The following is a 21107-nucleotide window of genomic DNA, read 5'->3' as shown; positions in this document are numbered from 1 at the left end:
TAGGCGCCATAGCCTTTTGGAGAATGCACATCCCTGAGTACAGCCAGATCGTGAGTCCTCTCTACCTCATAACCCGCAAGAAGAACGATTTCCACTGGGGCCCTGAACAGCAGCAAGCCTTCACCCAGATCAAACAGGAGATCGCTCATGCGGTAGCCCTTGGACCAGTCAGGACAGGACCAGAGGTAAAGAATGTACTTTACTCTGCAGCCGGGAGCCATGGTCTGTCCTGGAGCCTTTGGCAGAAGGTGCCTGGTGAGACCCGAGGTCGACCACTGGGATTCTGGAGTCGAAGTTACAGAGGGTCTGAAGTCAACTACACTCCCACCGAGAAAGAAATCTTGGCAGCTTACGAAGGAGTCCAAGCCGCCTCAGAGGTGATCAGCACAGAAACACAACTTCTCCTTGCACCCCGACTGCCAGTGCTGGGGTGGATGTTCAAGGGAAGGGTTCCCTCTACCCACCATGCCACTGATGCCACGTGGAGCAAATGGATTGCCCTCATCACACAGCGCGCCCGTATTGGAAACCCAAATTGCCCTGGGATTCTGGAAATTATAACAAACTGGCCTGAAGGTGAGACTTTCAAATTATCTTCAGAAGATGCAGAGGAGCAAGTAGCACGTGCCGAGGAAGCACCCCCGTATAATGAACTGCCAGAGAGTGAAAGACGCTATGCCCTCTTCACCGATGGTTCCTGCTGAATTGTAGGCACAGATCGGAAATGGAAAGCTGCAGTATGGAGCCCCACACGACAAGCTGTACAGGCTACTGAGGGACAAGGTGGATCGAGCCAGGTCGCGGAGCTTAAAGCCATCCAACTGGCTTTGGATATTGCCGAACGAGAGAAATGGCCAAGGCTTTATCTCTACACCGACTCCTGGATGGTAGCCAATGCACTGTGGGGATGGTTAGATCGCTGGAGAAAGGCTAACTGGCAGCGCAGAGGAAAACCCATCTGGGCCGCTGAGATTTGGCAAGACATCGCCGCCCGGGCAGAAAAGCTGACCGTGAAAGTTCGACACGTGGATGCACATGTACCTAAGAGTCGGGCTAATGAAGAGCATCGTAACAACGAGCAGGTGGACCGAGCTGCCAAGGTGGAAGTATCACAGGTGGATCTGGACTGGCAGCACAAAGGAGAGTTATTTCTAGCTCGTTGGGCCCATGATGCCTCTGGTCATCAAGGGAGAGATGCGACATACAGGTGGGCTCGTGACCGAGGGGTGGACTTGACCATGGACAACATCTCACAGGTCATCCACAGCTGTGAGACTTGCGTTGCAATCAAACAGGCCAAGCGGGTGAAGCCTCTGTGGTATGGTGGACGATGGTCAAAGTACAGGTATGGGGAAGTATGGCAAGTTGACTACATCACACTTCCCCAAACCCGCCAAGGAAAGCGCTACGTGCTGACCATGGTGGAAGCAACCACGGGATGGTTAGAGACCTACCCTGTGCCTCATGCTACTGCCCGGAACACCATCCTGGGCCTGGAAAAGCAAGTCCTGTGGAGACATGGTACCCCTGAGAGAATCGAGTCTGACAATGGAACCCATTTCAAGAATGGCCTCATAAGAACCTGGGCTAGAGAACACGGAATTGAATGGATATACCACATCCCCTATCACGCACCAGCTGCCGGGAAAGTTGAACGGTGCAACGGACTACTTAAGACAACTTTGAAGGCACTTGGCGGGTGAACCTTCAAAAATTGGGAACTGAACTTAGCAAAGGCCACCTGGATGGTTAACACAAGGGGTTCTATCAATCGAGCCGGTCCTGCCGAGTCCGAACCTTTGCACACAGTGGATGGAGATAAAGTCCCTGTGGTACACGTAAGAGGTTTTTTAGGAAAGACTGTTTGGATTAGTCCCACCTCAGGCAAAGGCAAACCCATCCGTGGAGTGGTTTTTGCCCAAGGACCTGGGTATAGTTGGTGGGTGATGCAGGCAGATGGGGAAACCTGTTGTGTACCACAAGGAGACTTATCTTAAGTGAGAACTGTGTAGATGGTAATAGAATAAGGGGTGGATAATGTCCTAGGTTGCAATATAGATGTAGTTAAGTATTCTATTACCACCAGCTGTGGGCCGTTAGCTGCTATCACCTGCTAATGACCCACTCCGGATGACAGGCAATGGGCCATCCGTTAGCTGTTACCAGCTGCTAATGACCCACCCCACATGACAGACAATGGGCCATCAGGGACCCACCGTGTTACTCATGGACTTATCTCATCCCATTGTGGGATGCTCTGCCCAGGAGAGAGGAACCAGGTGTTCCCACCTGGATATAACCTGGCCTTGGAACTGCCTGAGTTAGCCCTGTCTACTGGATTCCCAGAGGACCAGAGCTACTACTGGATCTTCAGCTGGAGACTAGACCTTCACAGGATCACCGCTTCAACTGGACTACTTCAGTTGGACTGCTACTACCACCCTAACAGGGTGTTAGGTTGTATCTGACTTTGTCAGTGCTTTTCCTTGTATTATTTCACTTATTTTTAATTTCAATCTTGACTTGTGATCTCCCACTGGTTTGTTTTCAATCCAATACAATCTCTTAAAGGGCTTAACCCCAGAATTACCAGACAGACAGTATCAATTTGTGACCAAACCATATCTTAGTATGAGGCCTATTCTGGTTGGAAAGGCAAAAATGCCTCCAGCAGAAATTCCTCCAGCCACAAAGTCAGTCTCTTTGAAGTAGTATAGTATTCCTGGAGGGCAGGAAGAAAATATTATTAACAATTAAAGATTTGTTAGAGACAGGAGTGTTAAAACCCACAACCACACCTAGGTTCTTAAATCTTTTTGGATTTCCATAAATAAGCAAGACCTCCACTCCAGTATTCAAAAAGGCTTAAATCATTGAGTGGACTGATTTCTCAAAAAGATCTGAAGCTCCACATGGGATGCTGATCCTTTCATGCCCTTCCCTGTGCTGGAGCTTGGCCTATTTCCTAGTCTTGGTTATGATACACTTCTATTTTCAGGGCTTCCCATAAGGGGTACAGCAAGTCCGTGTATGGATCCCAATCCTCCTTCCCCCAGGAACTTCCAACCAACCCGTGGGGGCCCTCCATGGGCAGCTGGAATGCCCCACCAAGGTTCCAAAGGTGGGGCCGATGGGTGAATTGTGTCCTTTGGGCCCTAATTTTTTGTTGGGAACTCTGTACTTTCTTATTTGGATTATTCAGCCCACAATGTTTGTAAATCTGCCACATTACATTAGTTGGGAATTCCATCTATCTTCTCACACCATTCCATCTTTCAGAAGTGCAGCAAATATTTCTTTTCATGAGTCGATTATCTCCTCTGGACTGGGAGTCTGATTTATTCTCTCCAGATCCACGCGTCCCCCATTCTCCCAAATCCCCTAACTGCTGTATTTTTTCTATCACATGTTATGTTGGATTTCCTGTTTTGTTAAGTAAGAGGGTCAAGATGACATTTTTATATGCAGGAGGAGCAGCCTTAATTAATCAGTTTCTCATATGAACTGATAAAGCATCTTGTAGCACTGTGTCAGCATCTCAAATAAAAGCAGATGTTTTCATTCATTCCTCCTTAAGATGCTGCAGGCAATCTCTTAATGTGTACACCGGGGTCCCAGCCCTGGTTGCCATGGCAACATCCATGGCAAGTCAGATGCGGCGGGAACAGGTGGAAACACCTTCACTCTGGTGCCCAGGAACAGGACTGTAGGGAACGGCTGAAGCTGAGTTGCAGCAGGTTTAGGGTAATCTCAGCTCCAGCACCTGAAGCAGCTCCAGCCCCTCCTTCTACACTGCCCTGATTCTCTCACACGTTCTCACTCTGCTTTTCCCTGCACCTAATTCCATCTGCTTAAGAAGTATTTCCTTCTTAAATCCATTATCCCATTATCGAGGTGTCACTGCCATCGCCAATGGGCTTGGGCTTGGTCTTGGTGAGTGGTGGGTCCATCCAGGAGCAGGCTGGTGTTGGCTTTGCTGGACACAGGGGAAGTTTCTGGCAGCTTCTCACAAAAGACACCCTTATGTTATGATCCAGTTATTAAAGTTCTTTGGAAATACCTCTGCCTGAATTAAGGTGCAAATGAGACCATATTCCAGTCAATAGTATGGCCTTTATTTGATAGTAAATATGAGAGAGAGAGAGAGAGGAAAAGAGAGAAAAGGACAAGAAGTAAGAGAGGTGGGGGGGACAGAAGAAGGGTGACAGAAACAGAATAAAGAAAATATCACCATCCGTTGATCCCAGCGATGTTGATCCTCTCCAGCTGGTCTTCTTGGTGATGATGGTCCCCCCAGAAAGCACAGAATCCCATGGGTAAATATACACTCAGGCCAGGGGCAATGTCCAGGCACGTCCCCCCGTGGGATGGGGCAGCCTCTTGCAGCAGACTCTGCTTGCATCATGTGTGGTGCAAGGCCTCTGGGGAGCACTTTGGGGACTCTTTGATGGATAATGACACCCCCTCAGCTGCCTCTCATGTGAAAGTCCCGTGGATGTGGCTGGTGGGGTTGGGGGTTCCACAGCTGGGCAGTTTGTGTAACGGAAGATGGGCGGTTATTGCCTCTGACCAGAGGTTACACCACATATCCCAAACTTCCTCCCCCCCCACCACCCTTGGCCTGGGGGGGAAGTCTGTGTAAACCTGTCTTCTGTGAGCTGTGCTCTCCCCCACCCCAAACTCAGCCAGGGATGATTCCCAGAGCAGCTGGTGGCTTTGGCCTTTGTGTATGCATTCCTTTCCATCAGCCTGAGATGACTGAAATGAAATAGGTTTCCCTTTATGGAATCTCAGCAGTTTGACTCTCAGTCCAAAGTCCCAGTCAGGTATCTTCAATGGAGGCTTCTTTGGCTGCAGTTTCTTTTATAGCTTTTATTATAATGAGCAAAACTTTATATCAATGTTTGAAGCATGAACTATTTCAGTCTCTGACAGCCACCCCGTGACTCAAACATTGTAATAAATGTCTCTTTCCTAGCAATCTTCTTCAGTTTATGGGTTGTGCACGGTGGTGATGAAAAAAGATAATAGAAAAGATAGAAAGAGTAGAAGCAATAGCATGAGTAGAAGCAATAGCATGAGTTACAGTGTGCAGTAGTTCAAAGTGTAAATTCAATTGTAATCATCAATTCAATTTTCATTAGTCAGTGCCTCCACCCTGTGAACCCCAGGAGTTAGTGTTTTTTTTAATGGGTGGTTGGTGTGAGGGGTATCATTATATTGTATCTCTTAGATGTTGGTTCAGTATGTTTTGAAATTGGTTATAGAATTATACAGCGGGTTTTTATTTTTAATTTCATAGACAGGTATCCCCAACAGATACACATATTAACATGTGTCAGTCAGCCAAGTTTCAAGAGGATTGCCAGCTCTTATAGTATAATTGACTGAATTTGCATCCTGGTATAAATGTGAATGGATTTATCAGGGATGTGTGTTTGCTTCTCAACCACATTCACATATAGTTGGAAGAATTTTATAGGTAATATTCCTATTCTGCTGGATAATTATATATATAATGAAAATTAGTTTTTATGATACAAAATTAACACACAAAACATTTTCATACAAAATGTTCTTATGCAAGCTTATTTTTACATTAGGGCTATGCTGTTTTCCAGGAGACAGATTATAGCACTGTTGTAATTGAATCTCAACACAAATTTGAAACTGTGGCTTTACAATCAGTGTGATTACAAAATTAATTCATTTTTAAATTTAGTTGTATTATCCCAAGTAGTTTTTTTTCTTTTGAATTTTTGAGGCAAAGTTAAAATACTCTCTTTAGGATATATGGCAGGAGATTTAACAGCCATTGGTTTGAGAGCTGGTAGAAGGCTTTTCTGTATTTTATTCCGTATTTTATGTTATTTTTCATGTAATATTTGTTTGCATTTTGTTAAGATTCTTTAATTCACTATTTAGTAAACTCGATAAATTTAGCCAAATTATAATAATTTTAAAGCCTTCCAAGGCAAAACTGGGAAGGTTAGTACATATTTATGTAAATTCTTATACCAATTCTCAGGATAAAATTGGTTGAGACAAATTATACATCCTCATACTTGATTTCTGCCATGCTATTTTTCAGTAAAAAGACCAAACAACTTCGACAAAAATAAAACTTAAGAATATATAAGATGTTTTAACTAATATTTGATCTTCCAGCAAGTCACTTGCAATGAAAACACAAATAAATTACAAACATTAACAAACTGGCAATGCAAGCAATTATGGTGACACTTTAAATTTTCATTGGCTTTCACGCAGCTTCATTTCATGTGTTGGTAGGTTCCTATAAAAGAAAAGTGAAAATTTGGTCTACTAGACCGATCATTAAAAGGAAAAAAATTTCTTGTTGCTAACATGAAGTGACAGCGTTTACGTGAAGAAATGGTTATCACATTTAGTCATGATTTTGCTGTATGCCGTTTCTCTGCTCCCAAACTTGTTTTCCTTATCTTCGAGGCAAGGGTGCTTGACATTCCTAGAAAAGAAAAGAAACAAGCTTCCCCGGCAATATATGCCTGAGTGGAACAAATTGTTAATTGCATTTACTTTTTTAGGTGGAGTTTTAGTTCTTATTCTGTGAAGTGCTTGTTGCACGACTTTTGCTGTTTCCCACAGGTTTTCAGTGGGGATACCTCCGACTGACTGTTCAGCGGAGGGAGTGAGACTGCTGTTAAAAAGTTTTGCAGGAGTTGCACTCTATGAATTAGGCATTTGAGTTGCTCTTTTTTTCCCACGGCTTTAGTAGACTTTTGCTTTTTGCCCTGGAGCAGTTTGCCTTATCAGGTAGCTCCTTTTGTTCTAGTGATGTTCCTTTTTGGACATGATCGAGTTCAGTGGCAAGCAATGCCATGGCCTAAAGCCTTTTTTAATAACTAATCAGCCTTTTAGTAACCAATTGCTCCCTATTAATTTTTTCTTTTTTTTTTTTTTTTTTTTTTCTTTTTTCCTGCACCAAGTCCAGGCCAGGGGTAGAGAGGTGACTAACAAATTAACCAAGGAAGGACAATACAACATTTTCTTTACACTGGTCACCCAGGACAGGAATTTTCCCCTAAAATTTTCCTAGAGCCCCAACAAAGGAAGCTGCATGACAAATACCTAAGCCTGCACAGGGACAACACTATTCTCACAAGGCAGCAGCTGTATAATTGGCCTCAGGGTTAGAACCTGCCAATTCTAGTTCTCCACAACAAACCACAGACAAAAACCACAAGGGCATGGGGCCCTTCCAAACAGGAGCTTTTCAGCTCCACACAACACCATGAAACAGGAGCTTTACAGCTCAGCACAAAACACCAAGCACAACTAAGGAAAGGCCTCTACCACAAACCACAGACAGGAGGGCCTCCCACAATACAGGAGTAGCAGAATGGGCTACAGGACTGAAACCTGCCAATTCTAGATTTTCACAACAAAACATACAAAAAGGGAACTAAAACCCCCAAATCAGTTTACTACAACCTCCACAACGCCCTCAGAGAAGGCTGTGTCAGAATCCCTAGGAGTTTCTGTGCCTCCACAGAAGAAAGTATCACCTCCACACCTTCCACAGAGAAAGCTGCATCAGAATTCCCAAGAGTCTGGGCCCCCACAGATGAGACCTCAATCTCCACAACACCCTTAGAGAAGACTACGTCAGAATCCCTAGGAGTTGCTGGGTCCCTACAGAAGGAAACCACAGGAAAAAATCTCCTCAGGGGAGACCACACTATTGTTAAAGGCACTTTCTCTAGTGCCTAGAGAATCTTATGCTTGCCGACTATGCCAATAAAATGTTATGATCCAATTATTAAGGTTCTTTGGAAATACCTCTGCCCGAATTAAGGTGCAAATGAGACCATATGCCAGTCAATAGTATGGCTTTTATGTGATGGTAAATATGAGTGAGAGAGAGGAAAAGAAAGGAAAGGACAAGAAGGAAAAAGGTGGGGGGGCAGAAAGAGGGTGACAGAGACAGAATAAAAAGAAAATACCACCATGCATGGATCCCAGCGATGTTGCATTGATCCTCTCCAGCTGGTCTTCTTGGTGATGATGGTCCCCCCAGAAAGCACAGAATCCCATGAGTTAATACACAGTCCGGCCACGTGGCCAAAGTCCAGGCATGTCCCCCCGGGGGATGGGGCAGCCTCTTGCAGCAAACTCTTGATCTGTTGCGTCACATGCAATCCTGTGGTGCAAGGCCTCTGGGGAGCACTTTGGGGAGTCTTTGGTGGATTATGACACCCCCTCAGCTGCCTCTCACGTGAAAGTCCCTTGGATGAGGCCGGTAGGGTTGGGGGTTCCACAGCTGGGCAGTTTGTGTAACGGAAGATGGGCGGTTATTGCCTCTGACCAGAGGTTACACCACACATCCCAAACTTCCTCCCCCCCTCACCCCCCTTGGCTTGGTGAGGAAGTCTGTGTAAACCTGTCTTCTATGAGCTGTGCTCTCCCCCACCCCAAACTCAGCCAGGGATTATTCTCAGAGCAGCTGGTGGGTTTGGCCTTTGTGGATGCATACCTTTCCCTCAGCCTGAGATGACTGAACATTTCCCTTTATCTAATCTCATCAGTTTGACTTTCAGTCTGAAGTCCCAGTCAGGTATCTTCAGGGAGGCTTCTTTGATTGTAGTTTATACAGTTTTTGTTATAATGAGCAAAACTTTCTTTCAATGTTTGAGGCATGAACTATTTCAGTCTCTGACACCCTGTAGCCCCCCAGCTTCCAAAAGCTGGCCACACAAATCCAATATGCTGGCCACCTGGAGCATGCATCACCAGGTCTTGGGCCAGTGTGGGTCATTGTGAATCATCCAGTGTGGGTCCTCTGATGGTTGATGAAGTTGGAGCAGCAGACAAACCTCTTCTGACAGTCAGGGCACTCGCAAGGCCTTCCTTACTGGTGGCTCCATTGGTGTGTGGTCAAGGCAGAGCTGGTGGAGAAGCTCTTCCCACACTCAAGACACTTGTAGGGCCTCTCCCCAGTGTGGGTGCGCCTGTGGACAGTGAGGTGGGAGTTGCGTTTGAAGCCCTTCCCGCAGTCAGGGCAGCGGAAGGGCCTTTCCCCTGTGTGCGTGCGCTGATGCAGGAGGAGATGTGAGCTGGTCCGAAACCTCTTCCCACACTCGGGACACTCGTAGGGCCGTTCTCCACTGTGGATCTTCTGGTGCTGGATCAGGTCAGAGCTGATGCTGAAGCTCTTCCCGCACTCCCCACACTGGTACGGCCGTTCCCTGGAGTGCAGGCGCTGGTGGGTGAGAAGGTTGGAGCGGTCACTGAAGCTTTTCCCACAGTCCTTACATGTGTAGGGACGTTCCCCAGTGTGGATGATCTGGTGGCGAATCAGGCAGGAGCTCCGACTAAAGCTCTTCCCACATTCCAAGCACTCATAGGGACGTTCCCCTGTGTGGATCATCTGGTGGCGGAGGAGGTGGAAGTTCCGGCTGAAGCTCTTCCCACATTCCAAGCACTTGTAGGGCTTCTCCTCATTGTAAAGCTTCTCCACCACCTTGGAGCTCTGGCTGGATTTCCGGCTGCCTTCCCAGCACAGGGCAGGTCTTTCCTCCTCACAGCTCCCTGGGCTGGGTTTGCAGCCCCTCCTTGTGCAGGATCTCAGGGGCTTTTCCTCCCCATTGAGTTCCTGTGCTGTAGAGCTGCTCAAAACAGCCTCTTCCACGAGATTCCACCGTGGGGATTCATCCTCCCTGGCCTTGGTCTGCAGCTCAGTGCCTGGGGGAGGAAGGACAAGGAACGAATGCGATTTGCCTCTGTGCCAGAGGGAAGGGGAAGGACATCCCCTCAATCCATCCCTGGCTAGACAGAGTCAGCAGCAGGGTTGTCTTGCAGCTGGGGCCGATGATGGGCTGGGGATGGAGCAGAAGAGAGGGGGAAAGGGGCAGTGACTTCCTCCTCACCTGCCTGGGTGTCCTGGGGCATCTTCCTCTTCCTTGCAGCCTCCTCCTCCATCCAGCCAAGGCTTAGAAATGACAAATCCTGGGTTTGGAGAAAAACAACATGTGAGTGTGGTGGGTTGGAGGTTCCTCCTGCCCAAGTCCATCTCTAGAAGTCACCGGGCATCTTGTGTCCATGAAAACCACCAAAACACCACGATGCAGCAAAAAAACCCGCCAAAATTTTAAGATTCAGCAAAAAGCCCTCCAAGATTCTCCCCTCTCTGGTCTCTCCATTTTAGGGTCCTGGAGGTCTTCCCACTCTTGGGTCCCGCTTAGGGTTGCCGGAAGTTTTACAAGTCCTAGGGGTCCCTCCTCCCCTGAGTCTCTGCTTCGGCTGCTGGCGGTTCCAGGCTTCCCCCTCTTCAGGCTCCCCCCACTCCAGGATGCCGGGAGTGCCCCCTCTCCCCGTTCCCCGTTTCCGGGTGGAGGGGATCCTGCCCTCCCCGTCAACTCTGTGCTTCCCCCTTTCCAGTCTGCCGGGGGTATTTCAAACCGGTATTGCCCCTCTCCGGTCTCCCACGCCAGGGGTCGCCAGAACCGGTGTCCCCCACCCACGCCGGGCGATTTCCACGTGCCACCGGGGACCCCGCATCCTCCCCGCCGCAGCCCGAGCTCTGCCGACAGGCACGACCGGGACCTCCCGGGGACATCCAAGATATCTGGGGCGAGTTCCCCATCCCCGGTCACCTGCCGGATGAGGCGGGACAGATGTTCCAGGGGCCGGGAGGGCTGCGGATACAGGGGGCGGTGACCCACGAATTTCCTCCTCTTCCTTTTTCTTTTCTTCTTTTTCTCCTTTTCCTCCTTCTCCTCTTCCTCGTCCTCTTCCGGTTTCTCCTCCTCCTTCTGATCCTGCTCCTCCTCTTCAGCTATCCTTCCTCTTCCTTCTGCTCCCCCACTTCCGCTCCATCCGTCCGGCGGCGGCCCAGGAGCTCTGGCGTGAGAGGGGGTGCGAGACACATGTGAACTGGGGGAAGAACGGACAAAACGGGTGGGGGACCCCCAAACCGAGCGACAGAGGAGCTGGGTCAGCCCCAAACCGAGGTGGGGCGGGGGGGAGCTGGGATTTGGGGGGCGATGGGAAAGGAGTGGGAGAAGGAGGATAAAGGGAGGTGGTACACCGGGAAAGGGGTTCTCAAAGGGGGTCCCTTTGTATCTCCATTATTTAATCACTGGAGGGGTTGTCCGTGGCTCTGGGGGAGGCAGATCCACACTGTGGGGGGATTCTCCAACACACCTGTTCATCCCTGGGGGCTCGTGGGCACCCAGTAGCCGGTGCTGCGGTGGCCGTGGAGCAGAGGGGAGTAGGAAAGGGGGGGCCGGGGTGGCCTCGTGGGCTTCCAACCTGCTGTGGGGTGCTGGAAGTTGCTGGGGCGGGTGGGGGGGTCACGCCATGGCCTGTGTCCCTGCCCACAGAGAGGTGTTCCAGCGGATGGGAACCGGGGACCAAGGGTGGGTGCTGGTCTTGGGGAGAACAGGAGAAGGGATGGAGGAGGAGAAGTAGGAGGGATAGAAGGGGAGAAGATTACTGGATGCCTAAAGCACACCAAGAAAAAGGAAACAAAAATTTACCTCCCCCAAGGATGATGAAGGCCAGGAGGACATCGAGGTGAAGTGTCCATCAGACATGGGGCAGGGAGGTGGGCTGCTGTCCTGGTTCTGGCCAGGACAGGGTTACAGGGGTGCATCCAGGACCCTGGGGTTATTCCAGACCACCTCAGGGCGACGGGCGGAGACTACTGGCACCTGGTTTGGGGTGTTCCAGTGGGAACACTAATTGGGGAATATCATTCCTAAACCACGAGAGGGAAGCTGGGACATACCCTGCCCTACACTCACTTCTCCAGTTCACGGCGAACAGGACCAAGAGCTCATTGTTGTGCCAGCAGAACCTGTCCAGGACAGTCTGTCTGTTTTCCAGCCATTTTGTGGCTGTTCCAGTGCCTGGCCTGGATTTCCCCATCTGGGATGTCCCCGCCATAGCGCCCGAGCTGCTCCCGGGTGTTGATGTTCCTGTCCATGAACCTCATCCGCTTGGGGCTGTTAAGGAAGTGACACTAAGCCTTTCCCATCCACTGGGACACCTCTCTGGGTGCAGCAAGACAGGGCAGCAGTCCCCCCCAGCAGTCCCCCCCAGCAGCCCCCAGCGCACCACAGCAGGTTGGGACATCAGGGCCATCGCTGAATCCCCTTTTCCACCCCTCTCGGCGCCATAGCCACCACAGCACCAGCTGCTGGGTGAGGGGGAAGCCCCCATGAGCCCTCCAGGGGGGGACAGGGCTCTCGGGGACCCCCCAGTGTGGATCCAACCCACTCAGAGCCCCAGGGAATCATGCCAGAGATCAAGTGATGGGGAGCATAAAGGGACCTCCATGACAACCCCATTCCTACTGCCCACCTCCCCTCTTCCCTTCTCTCTCATCTCTTTCTTATCATCCACCCAAACCCCAGTTCGCGCCAGCCAGGCTAGGGGGTGACCGACCCTCTCTCTCGTTCAGTTTGGGGATCCCACACCCCCCCTTATTCCACCTTCTTCCCTTCTTTCCTTCCATACCTCCACTTCTCATCCCATGCATGGCGCTCATCCGAGAGCTCCTCACCCCCAGCCAGGAGGCACTCACCACCACCAGTATCACCAGTGTGGCCTCAGCTCTCATCACACACCCCATCCCCCGCACAGGGCAGTTGCTAACACCCCAAAAGCAGCCAAGCTGTGCTGTTCAGGCAGAGGAGTCAAAGTCCTTCTCCTGCCCAAGCATGTGACTCCCATAGGGCCACAAGTCCTTCCAGCAAAGCTGCTCCAGCTTGGGCTCCTCTCCAGGGATCCACAGGGCCCTGCAGGGAGGCTGCTCCAGCACGGGCTTCCCACGGGCTCATGGCCTTCTTTTCAGGCATCCCCCTGATCCAGGGTGGGCTCCTCCAGGGGCTGCAGGGCAATCCAGCACCTGGAGCAGCTCCTGCCCCTCCTGCACTGCGTTGGATGTCTGCAGAGCTGTTCTTCTGTTGGGATTGAGTGTTTTAAGGTCACTTGAGGAATCACTGGGAAAGGCATAAGCAAAAACAGGCCTCATATAAAAAGTGACAGCATGACAAACTTCCTTGGCAAGGTTCACTCTGCCTTACTGGATGGTTAAAGCACACCAAGAAGAGGGAAACAAAAATCCAAAATCAAGCAATCAACACCAAACTAAACTCAAAATTATCTATGTAGAGGTGGGGGGCAGGAGGGGAGGAGACAAAAGGATAGAAAGGGTAAGGATAAAAATGAATACACTTAAATTCAAATTAACAGCACTTAAACTTAACGGTACTTAACTGAAAATTAACAGCACCTTAAGTTAACAGCATTTAACTTCACTGAACTTATAACTTCAGTTAAACAATTTAGCAAAGGATTCATATAGAATTTACCACAGCAGCAACTTACTCATGGGCCTGACTGACTTATAAATCTAAAGTACTTCAGACTCCAGGAGAGCAGCATTCCCACGACATTAGCTGTGGCAGATTCACTCTCGCGCACACACGGACAGCAGTCTGTACGAGGTCCCTGTGGGAAATTCCCCTGGAATCCAGCAGAATTCTCACTTTGGATGCCTTTGGATGCCTTCTCACTGGGTGCAGGGCAGAGCCTCAAGGAATTGAGTGGCTCAGCCCAGGACCCATCATTGTTCAGGGATCCCCCAACTGCAGCAAACGGAAGAGTTCCTGGCTCGGAGAGGCGCCAGCACAGGGAGGTCACTGTCACAGCTGCTGCAGCCCAGCAGAGCTTCAAGGGTCTCACTCAGGGCCTCTGTTTACAGGGCCCAAGGTGGGATGGGCTTTAGTCCATTTAGCATTTTCCATCCTGGCCCCAGCTCAGGTCGGTGACTTTCTGCAAAAAGTTGAGACAAAAATATGATCCTACTTGGGATGTTATGCAGGCAAGATAAGTAAGTTTCCTTGTAGGTTCTCCCCCTCGGCTCTCCCAGGTGCCCCCAAAACAGGCATCGCCTGTTAGGGAAGATGAAATAGGAAGGCCTTACAGATATGATAGCCTTGCAAAAGATGATGAGAATATGGAAAATATGAGCGAGATTGAAATGAAAACAAGATTCGAGTTGTAGAGTAACTAAGAGAACAATGGTATGACCAAGGCAGGTAATCCCCCTTCTTGATAGAACAATGCCCTCTGCCCAGGCAAGTCCAAGGACCGGGGCTGACCCTACCTGCCTGACAGAAATCCCTAAAAGGCAGTTTTTTTAAGGTTTGAAACATGACCCTGTATGGTAATGTGATGATTCTTATAGGCTGTATGTAAATGCTGTAGGACTTGTAGTTTGTCTTAGATTGGTTAAAGAAGAGTTGAATATTCAACAGAGAAGACAATTTATTGTATTGTAAATGGCAAATCGCTCTCTTTTTTTGCTCTCTTCTTTCTGCTCTCTCTCTCTCTCGCCCCTTTCTGCTGGCCTGCTTGGAGTCGCGTCTTGCAGCTCACAGGCCTTTCACCCCCACTCTATTTCGCAATAAACCCTCATGCTTTGAAGATCTCTCGCCTCTATTTTTACCCCCATAGCTAAACCCCACGGAGTCAATTCTTACAATCGCCCACACTGCCGGTACTGGGATTCCACATTCCCCCAACCACCGCCGGGGCTCTGCTGGCAGCCGCCACTGGGACACCTCCAAAAAAACCCCACCTCTAGGGGATGCCTCGAGATATCTAGGGTGAGCTCACCAGCACAATACTGGGGAGAAGGAGGTGATGCTGCCGGGGGTGGTACAGTGGGCAGTGGACTCCCGAGCTTCCTCCTTCTCCTCCTCTTCCATCCCTCCTGTCACTTCCCACTCCTCCTGCTCTTGCTCCTGCTTCTGCCTCTCGTCCTCCATGGCCACCCTTTCCTCCACTCTACACCACAGCTGCCTTAACCCAACCCTAGCCCCACGACAGCACCAGCTACGGAATGGGGTAAACCCCCCCATCACCTCCACAGGGATGGACCGGGAGTTTGGGAACCACACTAGTGTGGATCTGCTTCCCTCGCCCCCAAGGCCCAGGGAACGCTCCAAGGCTCCAACCCGCTGTCCCATCTCCCCTTATCCCCACCTCCCCTTATCCCCACCCTTTACCGTGGTCTCCCCAGACTCCAGCTACCCCCCAGCACGGTAACCTACCCCAAGTCTACCTCAGAACAAGGGTCCCCTTATTCCAACTCTTCTCCCACTTTTCCACTGTTACCCCTTTCCCCCCCTCCGCCCTCCTCCCCCGCAGCCAGGGGGAGTCCCAGTTCCACCAGTAGGGCCCCAGCTTCCCCCACACACCCCATGTCCAGCGCCGGTTTTGCAGGTGCCCAGAGCCCCAAAGCAGCCCAAAGCGCTCTGCCCGGGGGCGTCCCCAAAGCGGCCCCGCCCCGCGCGGCACTGGCAGCACCAGTCCGGAGCAGTGCGCAGCGCTGGCGGGCGGCATCAGCCGTGCCGGGCAGGGCCGGGCAATGCCCGCGGGGCTCCCCCCGCACTCGGCCCCCAGTTGCCGGGACAGCAAGGGGGGGCCCAGCATGGGCACCCTCCACCTCCCCCCCGCCTCAAATTCCGCTCCCGGGGGGCGCTGGGGCGAGGGGGGCACAGGTGGTGTCCAGGTAGGGAGCGCTGGGTGCTGCGGGGAGCAGGCGAGTGATCAGCGCCAAGCTCTCTGCTCAGCTGAGCGCTGCCTGAGGGCTGGGGCTGCAGCAAGGGGACACCCTGCTCCATGGGGGTGTCCCGCAAACGGGGGACCCCCAAAAGCCACTCATAACCTCTCAGCCATTGGATGAACCACGGGGTCACCCCAACCCCCCAAAATGAGGGCAGGGGACCTCCACAAGCTATTTACAACCCTGAAAATTGGCGGAAAGCAGCAAGCTGCTTCCCAAAATATAGTCACCTCATCGTCCCATAGTGAGGGGGCATCACTGCAGCCCCTGAAAATGAGGGAAAGTCACCTCAGACCCCAAAATTGAGCAGTATATTCCCAAAAGCAGTTTTTAATGCCCCAAAATTAGCAAAAAGCAGTAGGGTCCTCTCCAAAACGGGCTCCCTGTATCACTTCTGGGGCTGTCCTCCAAATGCCAGAGCCACACATCCCCCCTCTCCCACTGTCCTCCACCTAGGATTCTGGGTACCCCAAAAACTCCCTCAGGATGCAGGGTGCCCAAAAAATCCCCTCAGGAATGGAGAATATCCCAAAATCCCTTCAGGAATGGCAGATATCCCAAAACCTCAGATTTGGGGGATACCCTGAAACATTCTCATGGACATGGTCCCACCCCATTCTTAACATCCCCAATCTTTTGCTATCTTATTCTGGATCACATCCATTCCAAACTTAATTCCAGCCCCCAGCCTGCATCCTATCACTCCCAATCCAAATCCCAATCCCCCCCCCTCCTGGATATGAAGGTCCCCTTTCCAAGCCCTATTTCCTCCATCCTATCCCATCCCATCCTGTCCCATCCCATCCTGTCCCATCCCATCCCATCCCATCCCATCCCATCCCATCCCATCCCACCCCTCCCAAACCCCATTCCTCTATTCCAAACTCCATCCCACTCCTCCCAGCCACATCCTACCCCATGTTTTGGGAGTTGGGAGTGCTGTGGGATTATGTAATTTTTGGGGTGGAATTGAGCCATTTTGAGGTGGGTTCATGCCCTTTAGGGGTGGGATGGAGCTATTTTAGGTTGGGAGTGAGTCATTTTGATGTAACGGATTGATCCCTCTTGGATTTGGGGTGCAAGGTGATGGAGAAAACTCTCACACATCTCCCCAAATATCTCCCTGAGCCCCTAAAATCCCAGTAAAATGGTGGGGGTTTAGAGGACTTCATTCAATTTCTTTATTTTTACCCCAACCTCAGGTGTTTCTAAGGCATGAACAGGAATCAAAAGAAAATCAAGGTCAAAATAAAAAGATTTACATGTCAGCATCATGTGAGTATCCATGGGGTTGGGTTGGGTGGGTGGAAGAGCCTTTTTGGAGGGGTCATCACCCTACTGTCTCAACAATTTTGGTCTTTACACCAGTCCGTCACCATTTGGCTGTGCAAGACACCCATGGGGCCATAGAGAATTAGAATTGTGGAATTATTTAGGTTGGAAAATGACGATCATCCAGTGTTGCTTGGTGACACAGGAAGGAATTATTGGATGGAGCAGGTGAGATTTTTTGGGGTCTACAGTCTAGAAATCTGCTCTTCCCAATTAATTTCCAATGTCAGTCTGCATCCCGATGGATGTGGAGACCACCAGCCAGGTGTCTTCCAGTGTGGATCAGCAGGAACATGGGTCACCAGGCCTCTGCCCAACATGGATCCTCCAATGCTCTTCCTGCAGTTGGAACGCTTGGGCTTCTCTTACCAGTGGGTCCGTTGGTGTGAGGTCAGGGCAGAACTCTGGGTAAAGCTCTTCCCACACTTCAAGCACCTGTAGGGCCTCTCCCCCGTGTGGATGCGCCAGTGCTTGACTAGGTCAGAGCTACGGATGAAGCTCTTCCCACAATCAGTGCAGTGGAAGGGCCTCTCCTCTGTATGCATCTGCTGATGCATGAGAAGATCAGAGCCAGTCCGAAACCTCTTCTCACACTCATTACACTCGTAGGGCCGTTCCCCAGTGTGGACACGCTGGTGGATGACAAGGCTGAAGCTACGGTTGAAACTCTTCCCACATTCCAAGCAGTTGTATGGCCGCTCCCCTGTGTGCAGCCGGCGGTGGCTGACAAGGTGGGAGCTCTGACTGAAGCTCTTCCCACATTCCAAGCAAATGTACGGCCGTTCCCCAGTGTGGAAGCGCTGGTGGTAAGTGAGGCTGGACCTCTTGCCGAAGCGCTTTCCACATTCCAAGCACTTGTAGGGGCGTTCCCCTGTGTGAAGGCGCTGGTGGACCACCAGGTCAGAGCTCTGACTGAAGCCCTTCCCACATTCCCCACACGTGTAGGGCCGTTCCCCAGTGTGGATCTTCTGGTGGCGGATGAGGTGGGAGCTCCAGCTGAAGCTTTTCCCACATTGAAAGCACTTGTAGGGCTTTTCTCTGTCATGAACCTGCTCATGGATCACCTGGTCAGAGCTCTGGCTGGATTTCTGGCCACCTTCCTGGAGCAGGGTGGGTCTTTCCTCCTCAGAGCTCCCTGGGCTGGGTTTGGAGCCCCTCCTCTGGGGGGATCTCCAGGGCTCATCCTCCTTGTTGACTTCCTGTGCTGTGGAACTGCTCAAAACAGCCTCTTCCACAAGGTTCTGACATGGGAGTTTGTTATCCCTGGTCTCCGTGTGCAGCTCATTCCCTGGGGGAGGAGGGAAGAAGGAGAGGAAGAGAAGAAGGAGAAGAAGGAAGGAGACAGAAGAAGAAGAAGGAGGCAGAAGAAGAAGGAGACAAGAAGGAGAAGACAGAAGAAGGAGACAGAAGAAGGAGACAAGAAGGAGAAGAAGACAGCAGAAGGAGACAGAAGAAGGAGACAGCAGAAGGAGACAGAAGAAGGAGACAAGAAGAAGAAGAAGGACACAGAAGAAGAAGAAGAAGGAGACAGAAGAAGAAGGACAGAAGAAGAAGGACACAAGAAGAAGAAGAAGGAATGAGCAAGTGAGTGAGTGAAAGGAACAAGGAGAGGAGGGATTGAAGAGAGAGAGGAAGAACGAGCAGGAATAGGGAGATGAAGGAAGTGAGGAAGGTAAAAAAGGAAGACAGGGAGCAATGAAAAAGGAGAAGGAACAAAGAGAAGGAAGAAGGGGAAGAAGGAGAAAGGAGAGGAAGGAATGAGGAAAAGGAAATAAGAGGACGTAGCATGAAGAAAAAGGAACGAGAGACAGGAAAGAGAAGGAACAAGGAGAGGAAGGAAAAAGCAGAAGAAAGGAGCGGGAGAAACACAGAGAAAGAAGAAGGAAGGAGGAAGAAAGAAGAATAGGAAGGAGATTTGTCTTCGTGCCAGAGGGAAGGGGAAGGACATCCCTCCCCAGTCCATCCCCAGCAGAACGGCATTGGCAGTGGGGCTGTCCTGCAGTTGGGGGTGATGCTGGGTTGGGAGATGGAGCAGAAGAGAGGGGGAAAGGGGCAGTGATTTCCTCCTCACCTGCCTGGCTGTCCTGGGGCATCTTCCTCTTCCTCACAGCTTCCTCCTCCATCCAGCCAAAGTTTGGGAATGAGAAATCCTGTTTTGGGGGAAAAAACAAGATGTGAATGTGCTGGATTGGAGATTCCTCCTGGCCAAATCCATCTTTAGAAGTCACTGGGCATCTTGTCTCTACAAAAAACCTCCAAAACACTAAGACACAGCCCCCCAAACCCCAAGATTCAGCCAAAAAACTCTCTAAAATATGAAATTCAGCCCCAAAAACTACAAACCACCAAGATTTAGCAAAAGAAAAATCACCAAAATACTAAGATTCACCACCCAAAAACTTCAAAAGATCAAGATTCTGCCAAAGAAAAATCTCCCAGGAGTTCCCCCTCTCTGGTCTCTCCACTTTGGTGTTTCAGTGGGCCCCTTTTCCAGGCTGCTGGTGGTCCTCCGTGTATTGGGGATCCCCACTCTCTGGGATGCCAAGGGTCTGGAGAATCCCAGAAGTCTCCCCCCTTTGGGATTCTGGAGGTCGCTCTTCTCTGGGCTGCTGGGGGTCCAGTGGGCTCCCCCCTCTCCAAGGTCCCCCTGCTTAGGGATACCGGGGCTTTTGGGAGTCCTGTGGGTGTCTTCTCCCCTGACTCTCTGCTTCAAGATGCTGGAGGTTCCAGAGTTCCCCCTGCTCTGGGTTTTCCACTTTAGAGTTCCTTGGGGGAGCCCTCTCCAACCCATCCCCTTCTCCTGACTGCCGGCAGTCCCCCCTCTCTGGGTCCTCCGTTTCTGCGTCCTGGGGTAACCCCCTCCCAGGCTGCTGGGGGTCCCCCAGCTCTGGTATTGTCCCTCTCCAGTCTCCCCTCTCCGGGGCTCCCCCCATACACCTCGGCTCTTCCGAAGGGCCCCCAAAGCCCGTGTCCCACCCCCCGCCAGTACCAGGCGATCGCCACGAGGGCGGGCTGACAATGGAGGCGGCGGGGCCTGACCCAGGAAGACCAACCCCACCGCGGCTCCGGGAACTCGGCATACCCCCACTCACCGCCGGGTCTCCTCCAACAGCAGCTACTGGGACCACCCCAAAAACCCCCGCCTCCTGGGGACCCTCCAATATCCCCCCAAGGGGCATTTCCGGCTCAGCTTTGGAGTCCCGGAAGATCCAAAGATGCCCCTCCCAGAAAAACTCTCCCAGCAACCCCCCATGATATTTGCGGCGAGCTCCCCTTCCCCGCTCACCTGCGGGATGCGGAGGGGAGTAGCGACGCTCCCAGGGCGGGCGTGCTGCAGTTACAAAGGGCGGTGGATTTGTGGCTCCTCCTCTTCCTGCCCCTATTCCTGCTCCTCCTCCTCCTCTTTCTTCTCTTCCCTTCCTTCTCCGCTGGCTACTTCTCTTTTTGCTGAATCCTTACTCTTCCTCCTTGTCCTTCATCCGTCCTCCCCCTGCTTCTTCTTCTTCATCCCTTCTTCTTCTATTCCTCCTCCTCTTCCAGGAACCCTGGCTGTGCGCATAGGCTGGGGAAGGAGAGGCTGGAGAGCAGCTGCGGGAAGGGGCCTGGGGGTCCTGATAGATGCCCAGTTGGATCAGCAGAGCCCTCTCAGCCAGGAGGGCTGTCCGTGTGCTGGATGCATCAGCAGCACCGGCCGGGCCAGGGACGGCACTCAAAGTCAAAACAGACTGAACTTGGGGATAGGAATTGAATTAATTTATTTATTAATTACTCAAATTAATTAATTAACCTATCAAAATCTTAGCAGGATAATGAAAAGTAAAATAGATCTTATAAACGCCTTCCCCAATCCCCTCCCTCCTTTCCGGGCTCTCCCGCCTTCCTCCAGGGGTGCAGGTAATGGGGGTCACAGTCAGTTCATCACGACTTGTTCCTCCTGCTGCTCAGGCAGAGGACTCGAAGTCCTTCTCCTGCTCCAGTGTGGGTCTCCCACAGGGCCACAAGTCCTTCCAGCAAAGCTGCTTCAGCTTGGGCTCCTCTCTCCAGGGATCCCCAGGGCCCTGCAGGGAGGCTGCTCCAGCACAGGCTTCCCATGGGCTCACAGCCTTCTTTTCAGCCTTCTCCCTGCTCCGGGGTGGGCTCCTCCAGGGGCTGCAGG

General features: G+C 51.2%; 1 protein-coding gene across 1 annotated transcript; it reads right to left on the bottom strand.

The window, feature by feature from the left end:
• Positions 1–4095: 4095 nt before the first annotated feature.
• On the bottom strand, positions 4096–20154 carry LOC146421270 (uncharacterized). Its single transcript, XM_085047136.1, has 7 exons — positions 20044–20154; positions 19023–19101; positions 17320–18239; positions 11362–11483; positions 10635–11103; positions 9909–9987; positions 4096–9723 (listed from the first exon to the last, which is right to left on the bottom strand). Exons 1-7 carry the CDS (start codon positions 20128–20130, stop codon positions 8891–8893), a joined length of 2589 nt encoding a protein of 862 aa, XP_084903262.1. The 5' UTR covers positions 20131–20154; the 3' UTR covers positions 4096–8890.
• Positions 20155–21107: the final 953 nt, after the last annotated feature.

Source organism: Lichenostomus cassidix, unplaced genomic scaffold (genome assembly GCF_008360975.1).
Source record: "Lichenostomus cassidix isolate B80296 unplaced genomic scaffold, HeHo_3.0 HiC_scaffold_33, whole genome shotgun sequence".
Taxonomy (NCBI): Eukaryota; Metazoa; Chordata; class Aves; order Passeriformes; family Meliphagidae; genus Lichenostomus; species Lichenostomus cassidix.
This window is presented reverse-complemented; position numbering and strand designations above follow the sequence as displayed.